The sequence below is a fragment of the Ranitomeya imitator genome, chromosome 5, assembly GCF_032444005.1.
Source record: "Ranitomeya imitator isolate aRanImi1 chromosome 5, aRanImi1.pri, whole genome shotgun sequence".
NCBI lineage: Eukaryota > Metazoa > Chordata > Amphibia > Anura > Dendrobatidae > Ranitomeya > Ranitomeya imitator.
In genome coordinates, this window is record NC_091286.1 from 230,676,127 (window position 1) to 230,687,785 (window position 11,659).

At 41.2% G+C, this 11,659-nt stretch overlaps 1 protein-coding gene across 1 annotated transcript; it reads left to right on the forward strand.

The window, feature by feature from the left end:
• The first annotated feature begins 10,703 nt into the window (after positions 1-10,703).
• LOC138680640 (oligodendrocyte transcription factor 3-like) lies at positions 10,704-11,616 on the forward strand. Its single transcript, XM_069767955.1, has one exon. It carries the CDS (start codon positions 10,704-10,706, stop codon positions 11,496-11,498), a length of 795 nt encoding a protein of 264 aa, XP_069624056.1. The 3' UTR covers positions 11,499-11,616.
• Positions 11,617-11,659: the final 43 nt, after the last annotated feature.

The window sequence follows — 11,659 nt, forward strand, 5'->3', positions numbered from 1 at the left end:
GGGGGGGGAGCAACACAATGGAGCAGTATGGATATATGAGGGGGGAGAGAAAGAACAACACAAGGGACTAGTATGGATTTATGGAGGGGGGGACAGCAACACAAGGGACCAGTATGGATATATGGGGGAGCAGCACAAGGGACCAGTATGGATATATGAGGGGTGAGAGAGAGAGAGCAACACAAGGGACCAGTATGGATATATGGGGGAGAAAGAGCAACACAAGCGACCAGTATGGATATATGAGGGGGGCAGCAACACAAAGGACCAGTATGGATATATAGGGGGGAAGAGAGCAACACATAGGACCAGTATGGAAATATGGGGGGAAGGGGAGAGCAACACAAGGGACCAGGGTGGATATATAAGGGGGGGGGGAATCAACACAAGGGAACAGGATGGCTATATGGGGGGAAAGAAGCACATGGGCACATGATTGATATATGAGGATGCAGCACAAGTGACCAGGATGGATATATGGGGGGAGCAGCACAAGGGGTCAGGATGGATATATGGGGGGAGCAGCACATGGAGCATTGATTGATATATGGGGGGAGCAGCACAAGGGACCAGGATGGATATATGGGGGAGCAGCACATGGAGCCATGTAAGCCAGGACAAGGGACCATGTTGGATATATGGGGGCAGTTTGCATCAAGGGACTCATGTGTTTGACGCCTACGCTTATATGCATTGTTTTTGTCCCAGCGATGCTCTTGCTCTTCAAGAGTCTCATTTGCCCTTTGTTGTCTTCAACATTGTGCCTTTGCTGCTTTCCTTTCATTGTCAATGGCATACTTTCTATGAGGAGCCATGCTGGCGTTGATATTTGCTTTTCAAAGGGGTTTTCCCATGAACAAAAGTTCATTTTAAAAATTGTCTTTGTCTGACCGTGTGTCGAACATACCACAGCTCCTGGGCAGGGGAGGAAGCAAAAGACAATACTGACAGGACAGCAGGAGATCGCAGACGATACATTTTGTGAGGTAAAATATTTTTTAAAAACAGTCAGTGAAATATTTTACCTCACAAAATGAATCCACTGTGATCCCCTGCTGTAATGTCAGTATTATCTTTTGCTTCTTCCCCTGCTAAGGAGATGTGATATGCTCCATACACGGTCAGACACACTCACCCCTGTGTCTGACCGTGTACAGATCATACCACAGCTCCTGGGCAAGGGAGGAAGCAAAAGACAATGCTATCATTACAGCAGGAGATCGCAGAGGATACATTTTGCGAGGTAAAATATTTTTTTAAAACAGTCATTGAAATATTTTACCTCATAAAATGAATCCACTGTGATCCCCTGCTATAATGTCATTATTATCTTTTGCTTCCTTCCCTGCTCAGGAGATGTGGTATGCTCCGTGCATGGTCAGACACAGTAAATTTTTAAAATGAATTTTCGTTTGTGGGAAAACCCCTTTAACCCCTTCATGACCCAGCCTATTTTGACCTTAAAGACCTTGCCGTTTTTTGCAATTCTGACCAGTGTCCCTTTATGAGGTAATAACTCAGGAACGCTTCAATGGATCCTAGCGGTTCTGAGATTGTTTTTTCGTGACATATTGGGCTTCGTGTTAGTGGTAAATTTAGGTCAATAAATTCTGTGTTTATTTGTGATAAAAACGGAAATTTGGCGAAAATTTTGAAAATTTCGCAATTTTCACATTTTGAATTTTTATTCTGTTAAACCAGAGTGTTTTGTGACACAAAATAGTTAATAAATAACATTTCCCACATGTATACTTTACATCAGCACAATTTTGGAAACAAAATTTTTTTTGCTAGGAAGTTATAAGGGTTAAAATTTGACCAGCGATTTCTCATTTTTACAACGAAATTTACAAAACCATTTTTTTGAGGGACCACCTCACATTTGAAGTCAGTTTGAGGGGTCTATATGGCTGAAAATACCCAAAAGTGACACCATTCTAAAAACTGCACCCCTCAAGGTGTACAAAACCACATTCAAGAAGTTTATTAACCCTTCAGGTGCTTCACAGCAGCAGAAGCAACATGGAAGGAAAAAATGAACATTTAACTTTTTAGTCACAAAAATGATTTTTCAGCAACAATTTTTTTATTTTCCCAATGGTAAAAGGAGAAACTGAACAACGAAAGTTGTTGTCCAATTTGTCCTGAGTATGCTGATACCACATATGTGGGGGTAAACCACTGTTTGGGCGCACGACAGGGCTTGGAAGGGAAGGAGCGCCATTTGACTTTTTGAATGAAAAATTGGCTGCACTCTTTAGCGGACACCATGTCACGTTTGGAGAGACCCTGTGTGCCTAAACATTGGAGCTCCCCCACAAGTGACCCCATTTTGGAAACTAGACGCCCCAAGGAACTTATCTAGATGCCTAGTGAGCCCTTTAAACCCCCAGGTGCTTCACAAATTGATCCGTAAAATTGAAAAAGAACTTTTTTTTCACAAAAAAATTATTTTAGCCTCAATTTTTTCATTTTCACATGGACAACAGGATAAAATGGATCCTAAAATTTGTTGGGCAATTTCTCCTGAGTACACCGATACCTCACATGTGGGGGTAAACCACTGTTTGGGCACATGGTAAGGCTCGGAAGGGAAGGAGCGCCATTTGACTTTTTGAATGAAAAATTATCTCCATCGTTAGCGGACACCATGTCGCGTTTGGAGAGACCCTGTTTGCCTAAACATTGGAGCTCCCCCACAAGTGACCCCATTTTGGAAACTGGACCCCCCAAGGAACTTATCTAGATGCATAGTGAGCACTTCGAACCCCTAGGTGCTTCACAAATTGATCCGTAAAAATGAAAAAGTACTTTTTTTTCACAAAAAATTTCTTTTCGCCTCAATTTTTTCATTTTCACATGGGCAATAGGATAAAATGGATCCTAAAATTTGTTGAGCAAATTCTCCCGAGTACGCCGATACCTCATATGTGGGGGTAAACTACTGTTTGGGCACACGGCAGGGCTCGGAAGGGAAGGCGCGCCTTTTGACTTTTTGAATGGAAAATTAGCTCCAATTGTTAGCGGACACCATGTCGCGTTTGGAGAGCCCCTGTGTGCCTAAACATTGGAGCTCCCCCACAAGTGACCCCATTTTGGAAACTAGACCCCCCAAGGAACTTATCTAGATGCATACTGAGCACTTTAAACCCCCAGGTGCTTCACAGAAGTTTATAATGCAGAGCCATGAAAATCAAAAATAATTTTTCTTTTCTCAAAAATGATTTTTTAGCCTGGAATTTCCTATTTTGCCAAGGGTAATAGGAGAAATTGGACCACAAATGTTATTGTCCAGTTTGTCCTGAGTACGCAGATACCCCATATGTGGGGGTAAACCACTGTTTGGGCGCACGGCAGGGCTCAGAAGGGAAGGCACGCCATTTGACTTTTTAAATGGAAAATTAGCTCCAATCATTAGCGGACACCAGGTCGCGTTTGGAGAGCCCCTGTGTGCCTAAACATTGGAGATCCCCCACAAATGACCCCATTTTGGAAATTAGACCCCCAAAGGAACTAATCTAGATGTGTGGTGAGCACTTTGAACCCTCAAGTGCTTCACAGAAGTTTATAACGCAGAGCTATGAAAAAAAAAAAAAATTCTTTTCTCAAAAATGATTTTTTAGCCCGCAATTTTTTATTTTCCCAAGGGTAACAGGACAAATTTGACCCCAAAAGTTGTTGTCCAGTTTCTCCTGAGTACGCTGATACCCCATATGTGGGGTTAAACCACTGTTTAGGCACATGCTGGGGCTCGGAAGTGAAGTAGTGACGTTTTGAAATGCAGACTTAGATGGAATGCTCTGCGGGCGTCACGTTGCGTTTGCAGAGCCCCTGATGTGGCTAAACAGTAGAAACCCCCCACAAGTGACCCCATTTTGGAAACTAGACCCCCCAAGGAACTTATCTAGATGTGAGGTGAGCACTTTGAACCCCCAAGTGCTTCACAGAAGTTTATGACGCAGAGCCGTGAAAATAATAAATAGGTTTTCTTTCCTCAAAAATAATATTTTAGCCCAGAATTTTTTATTTTCCCAAGGGTTACAGGAGATATTGGACCACAAAAGTTGTTGTTCAGTTTCTCCTGAGTATGCTGATACCCCTTGTGTGGGGGTAAACCACTGTTTGGGCACACGTCGGGGCTCAGAAGGGAAGTAGTGACTTTTAAAATGCAGACTTTGATGGAATGGTCTGCGGGCATCACGTTGCGTTTGCAGAACCCCTGGTGTGCCTAAACAGTAGAAACCCCCCACAAGTGACCCCATTTTGGAAACTAGACCCCCAAAGGAACTTAGCTAGATATGTGGTGAGCACTTTCAACCCCCAAGTGCTTTACAGAAGTTTATAACGCAGAGCCGTGAAAATAATAAATACGTTTTCTTTCCTCAAAAATAATTTTTTAGCCCAGAATTTTTTATTTTCCCAAGGGCTACAGGAGAAATTGGACCCCAAAAGTTGTTGTCCAGTTTCTCCTGTGTACGCTGATACCCCATGTGTGCGGGTAAACCACTGTTTGGGCACACGTCGGGGCTCAGAAGGGAAGTAGTGACTTTTGAAATGCAGACTTTGATGGAATGGTCTGCGGACGTCTTGTTACGTTTGCAGAGCCCCTGGTGTGCCTAAACAGTAGAAACCCCCCACAAGTGACCCCATTTTGGAAACTAGACCCCCCCAAGGAACTTATCTAGATATGTGGTGAGCACTTTGAACCCCCAAGTGCTTCACAGACGTTTACAACGCAGAGCCGTGAAAATAAAAAATCCTTTTTCTTTCCTCAAAAATGATGTTTTAGCAAGCAATTTTTTATTTTCTCAAGGGTAACAGGAGAAATTGGACCCCAATAATTGTTGCGCAGTTTGTCCTGAGTATGCTGGTACCCCATATGTGGGGGTAAACCACTGTTTGGGCGCACGTCGGGGCTCGGAAGTGAGGGAGCACCATTTGACCTTTTGAATACAAGATTGGCTGGAATCAATGGTGGCGCCATGTTGCGTTTGGAGACCCCCTGATGAGCCTAAACAGTGGAAACCCCTCAATTTTAACTCCAACACACCCCTAACCCTTATCCCAACTGTAGCCGTAACCCTAATCACAACCCTAACCCCAACACACCCCTAACCACAACCCTAACCCCAACACACCCCTAACCCTAACCACAACCCTAATTCCAACCCTAACCCTAAGGCTATGTGCCTCCCTGACAAGTCCCCCTAGTGAAAGACAGGTGAAACTGCACAATATTGTGGTCGCTATTTCCTAAATGCCCAACCACCTGCAGATTTGTTATTCTGTCAGGTCTATTAGATAGTATTAGGTCTAAAAGTGCTGCTCCTCTGGTTGGATTCTGCACCAATTGTGAAAGATAATTTTAATAAAGTCTACTTTACATCAGCACAATTTTGAAAACATAATTTTTTTGCTGGGCGTTATAAGGGTTAAAAGTTGATCAGCGATTTCTAATTTTTCCAACAAAATTTACAAAACCATTTTTTTAGGGACCACATCACATTTGAAGTGAGTTTGGGGGGTCAATATAAACGAAAATACTCAAAAGTGACACCATTCTAAAAACTACACCCCCTCAGGGTTCTCAAAACCACATTCAGGAAGTTTATTAACCCTTCAGGTGCTTCACAAGAACTAAAGCAATGTGGAAGGAAAAAATGAACATTTTACTTTTTCACAAAAAAAAAATTACTTTGGAACCAGACTTCTTTATTTTTACAAGGGTATCAGGAGAAAATGGACCAAATAAATTTGTTGTGCAATTTCTCCTGAGTATGACGATATCTCATATGTGGGGAAAAGCTACTGTTTTGGTGCATGGCAGGATTCAGAAGGGAGGGAGCACTGTTTGACTTTTTGAACGCAAAATTGTCTGGAATCAATAGCAGGTGCCATGTTCCATTTGGAGACCCCCTGATGTACCTAAACGGTGGAAACCCCCAACCCTTATACAACCTTAACCCCAACACTAACCCCAACACACCCCTAATCCCAACCCTAACATACCCTAATGACAACCCTAACCACACCACCCTAACCCCAACATTACAACACTAACCCCAACACAATGCTAAGCCCAACACAACACTAACCCCAACCCTAACCCTAGCTCAACCCTAGCCCAACCCTAACCTTAGCTCTAACCCTACCCCAACCCTAGCCCTAGTTCTAACCCCAACCCTAACCCATACACTAGTCACTACCCTAATCCTAGCCCAACCCTAACGATAGCCCTAGTGGAAAAATGAAAAAAAACACACATTTTTAAACTGTTATTATTTTTACCTATCCAAGGGGGTGATAACAGGGGTTTTGATCTACAATTTTTTACTTTCATCACTGTGATAGAGTCTATCACAGAGATCATAATTCACCAAAAAAATTTAAAAAAATGCCTGGAGTCCTCTGTAATTTGTAACGTGTCAGGATACGTAGCCAAGGTCAGGAGCGAAGAGAACAGACAGGACAAGAAGACAAGCCGGGTCAGTAACGGGAGGGATAAACAAAAAAAAACCTTGACAGGAACTAGTTGCAAACAACAACTAGAACCTAAGCTCAGGCAAAAGTGTGGAGGGCAGCACATCTCTATTATCTATTTAACTATTATCTATTCATGTCTCATATCTATCAATGTATTAATCTACACATCTGTCTATTTCATATGTATCATCTATCCATCTATATATCTACATATCTATATATCATCTATTTTTTGTCTAACACATATCTATCAATCTGTCTATCTATCAGTCTATCTATCTATCTATCTATCTATTTCTCTCTATTAGGGTTGAGCAAAACGGATCGTTCATTTTCAAAAGTCGCCGACTTTTGGCAAAGTCGGGTTTCATGAAACCCGACCCGATCCCTGTGTGGGGTCGGCCATGCGGTACGCGACTTTCGCGCCAAAGTCGCGTTTCGTATGACGCGCTTGGCGCCATTTTTTTCAGCCAATGAAGGGGCGTGGGCAGAGTGATGACATAGGTCTTAGGGGCGTGGACGCCTATCGCCATGTTGTCGCTTGTGCGCTGTAGCGATTTGCACTGTGTAACACCAGCTTTTCAGTTCAGGGACGGACGGAGTGGGGGGGGGGAGAGAGAGAGAGAGAAAAAAAAAAAAATTCCCATTGGCTTTGCATTGGGTTTCATGTTTCGGTCGATCCTCGACTTTTCGCCATAATCGGCCGATTTCACTCGACTCGACTTTTGAGATAGTCGGGTTTCGCGAAACCCGGCTCGACCCTAAAAAAGTCAAGGTCGCTCAACCCTACTCTCTATATATCATCTACCTATTTTTTGTCTAACCCATATCAATCTATCTATGTATCTATCTAGGAAATTCAAATTCAAATTTAAGTAAGCTTTATTGGCAGAACTAACACATATCTATCTATCTATTTATCTATCTCATATCTATCTATCTATCCATGTATCTATCTATCTATCTATAAATCTATCTATCTCATATCTATCAAGAGAAAAGAAAATGAAAAGCAGCACTGGCAGATAGCGTGCCTGGGTGCTGTGCCTCCAAGGCAATGACCAAACAAAAAAACGAAGGCAGCAAACCAGTTCAGGATGAAAAAGTGTGACTAATTGCCCAAAATGGCGACGTTTCAGCTCAGGATTGTGAGCCTTTCTCAAGATCTCTATCTATCTATCTATCTATCTATCTATCTCATTTCTTTCTATCTATTCTATTTACATATTCTTTCTTTCTTTCTTTCTATCTAGTTGACAAAGACCGTGCTGTGAGGTCGAAACGTTGCACCACTTGGTGCTGGATTACAGCCCACAATTCTTCCTTGAACTGGAGTGCTGCCTGAATATTTTCCATTTATATTTTGCGTTGAACACCCGCATTATTCAGGAAGTATTGCACCCAAAATATGCTCAAGTTTGTGCTGCTATCTGTCTTTTCTATTTATCTATCTATCTCATTTCTATCTATCTACCTATCTATCTATTCTATTTACCCTACCGTTCAAACGTTTATGGTCACTTAGAAATGTCCTTATTTGTTTTTTCCAATGAAGCTAACATTAAATAATTCATAAATACACTCTATACATTGTTAATGTAGTAAATGACTATTCTAGCTGCAAACGTCTGGTTTGTAATGCAATTTCTTCTTAGGTGTATAGAGGCCCATTTCCAACAACCATCACTCCAGTGTTCTTATTCTACTTTGGTGTTTGCTAACTGTGTAAGAAGGCTAATGGATGGTTAGAATACCATTGAAAACCCTTGTGCAGGTATGTTAGCACAGCTGAAAACAGTTTGGCTGATTAGAGAACCTATAAACCTGACCTTCCTTTGAGCTAGTTGAGAATCTGGAGCATTACCTTTGTTGGTTCCATTAAACTCTCAAAGTGGCCAGAAAAAAAGAACTTTCGTGTGAAACTCAACAGTCTATACTTGTTCTTAGAAATGAAGGCTATTCCATGGGAGAAATTGCCAAGAAACTGAAGATTTCCTACAACGGTGTTTACTACGCCCTTAAGAGGAGAGCACAAACAAGCTTTAACCAGAGTAGAAAGAGAAGTGGGAGGCCCTGCTGCACAACTGAGCAACAAGACAAGTACATTAGCGTGTGTAGTTTGAGAAATCGATGCCTCACAGGTCCTCAACTGGCAGCTTCACTAAATAGTACACGCAAAACGCCAGTGTCAACATCTACAGTGAAGAGGCGACTCCGGGATGCTGACCTTCAGGGCAGAGTGGCAAAAAAAAGCCATATCTAAAACTGGCTAATAAAAGGAAAAGATTAATATGGGCAAAAGAACACAGACATTGGACAGAGGAAGATTGGAAAAAAGTGTTATGGACAGACGAATCCAAGTTTGAGGTGTTTGGATCACACAGAAGAACATTTGTGAGACACAGAACAACTGAAAAGATGCTGGAAGAGTGTCTGACGCCATCTGTCAAGCATGGTGGAGGTAATGTGATCATCTGGGGTTGATTTGGTGCTGGTAAAGTGGGAGATTTGTACAAGGTAAAAGGCATATTGAATAAGGAAGGCTATTACTCTATTTTGCAATGCCATGCCATACCCTGTGGACAGCGCTTTTCTATCTATCTATCTATCTATCTATCTATCTATCTATCTATCTATCTATCTATCTATCTCATTTCTATCTATCTAGTACAAAAACATGAAGACAGCACTTCTTTTTTAGAAAAAATATAGTGGTTTAATAGCCCGTGAGGGCTTCAGTGCTGTTTTGGCTCAAAGTGTGAGCCTTTCTCAAGCCTATATTGAGGATTGGTCTATGCCTGGAATGTCTGACACCCATTTTTCATATGCAGCTGCTAGTGCTATCTATCTCTGTTTTTATCTTTTCATCTGCCTGTCTATCTATCTATCTACCTATCTACAGTATCTATCTATCTATCTATTTATCTATCTATAGCATTTATCTATCTACAGTATCTATCTATCTATAGTATCTATCTATCTATCTATCTATCTATCTATCTATCTATCTATCGTATCTATCTATCTATCTATCTATCTATCTATCGCATATCTATCTATTTTTTTATCTATCTATCTAATGTATCTATATTATCTATTTATTTAGATCTCAAATCTATCTATTTATCTATTGGTCTGTTGCCCCTTGTAGTTGTGTTTAATAATTGTTTGTCAATAAAGTTGTTATATTATTTGTAAAATGATTATTCTGTACTTTATTATATACGATTTGGTGGTAATTATAGGATTTTGTACTATTTTTTGGTACCCCCAAAATCTATTCTAATTTGCATATTGTGAATTCGGGTTTAAATTTCCAGTTTTTATTCCATAAATAAGCAGCATACTGTAATGTATATGTGGTTGCTCATTAAAAACTGCACATTAACAAATATTACAGCAGTGTTTTCACTATAAGTGTACAGTCATTTAGTTTGTATATGTTACTGCTGTATATTTATATAGTGTTATATATTAATGATTCTTTTTAAATAAAAAAAATTGACCCATGTACATTTTCGGGTCTGATAATGAAGAATGTGTATCAGTTCAAATGTTTGTTTTTTTCGAAGAGAATCATGATATTGTGTATTATATGAGCATACAACATTGATTGGATACAACTATTTAAGTTTATAGAGCAATATTTTATGACATAATTTCATTTGTATATATGTATATATATATATATATATATCTGTTGTATATTCCTACACCATTGTAATTGTACACATGCATAATTAGCTAAGCATTTGGGGAGGGAGTATAAGGCAGCTCCTGCAGTGGTCAGTTTGCTTTGAGTCTGACAGTCAGGGGTTTTGTGTTTCCTTGACTCTGGATGGTCCATGGCTGAGATATCCCAGGGTGGCATCACAATGAATATGAATAGGGCCTCTTGCTTAATGGGACAGTCAAAGCGCACCGCCCTGAATAATGGCACGTCATCCTAGCAAGACCATTATAGATAGGAGGGCTTCTTTTGTTTGGCTTCTCTGAAGTAGCTGTATAAATGCTCCAGTTTTCAGTCTGTGTGCCGTGCATTCACAGCTCACATTGGCTACCTGGAGGCTAGAGGAGAACACAACTAAGGGAGAAAGTCATTCTTTTTTCTCTCTCTATCTCGATTGCTTACTCAGAAGAGGACTTATAAGACTTATGATCTCTGAAAGTTTTATCAAGGCCTGAGAAAACTTCATATTCAAAGCACGACACTTAACAAAATGAGTTCTGATTCCAGCTCAATGTCCAGCAGAGCCTCATCTCCAGATATAGATGACATGTATCTCAGAGGCCACCACCATCATCTACAGGACAGCAGAATGAACTCTGTTTCTTCAACCCAGAATGACATCATGCAGCAGATGTCAGAGGAACTTCTTTCCAGGCACAGTTCTAGAGAAGGGGAAAGCAGCAAATATAAAATTAAGAAGCAACTGTCGGAGCAAGATTTGCAGAAGCTAAGGCTGAAAATCAATGGCAGGGAGCGCAAAAGAATGCACGACTTGAACCTTGCTATGGACGGCCTGAGGGAAGTCATGCCCTATGCTCATGGACCGTCAGTGAGAAAACTTTCCAAAATTGCTACTCTTCTACTTGCAAGAAACTACATCTTGATGCTGTCAAGCTCGCTGGAGGAAATGAAGCGGCTAGTGGGTGAGATCTATGGGGGCCATCACTCTGCATTTCACTGTGGGACTGTGGGACATTCAGCCACTCATCCAGTTCACCCACCTAATGCCGTCCATCAGATGCATCCCATTCTGGGCAGTGCATTGTCTTCTAATAACACATCCATCCTTTCTGGACCATTGCCAGGAATTGGCAGTATTAGGCCTGCACATTCACTGCTCAAAACTACGCCGACCCCCCAGCTCCCACTTGGCAACAGTTTCCAACACTGGGCAGGTCTCCCTTGTCCCTGTACTATCTGTCAGATGCCGCCACCACCTCAGCTGTCTACTCTGTCAAGCAGCCTGAACAGGATCGCTACGGAAGGCAAAGACTTGCTAAAGTAACAATTCCAACCAAAGTAGACCTTTTTTTACAGATCAACTGCATAAATCTATAAATGAATATTTGTGGTATTCAGGAGGACTCAGACATGAAATCCTGTTTGCATGCATGCTTCTTTTATTCTGCACCTTTTGTAATGTCATCATGAGAAACTCCTCATTAA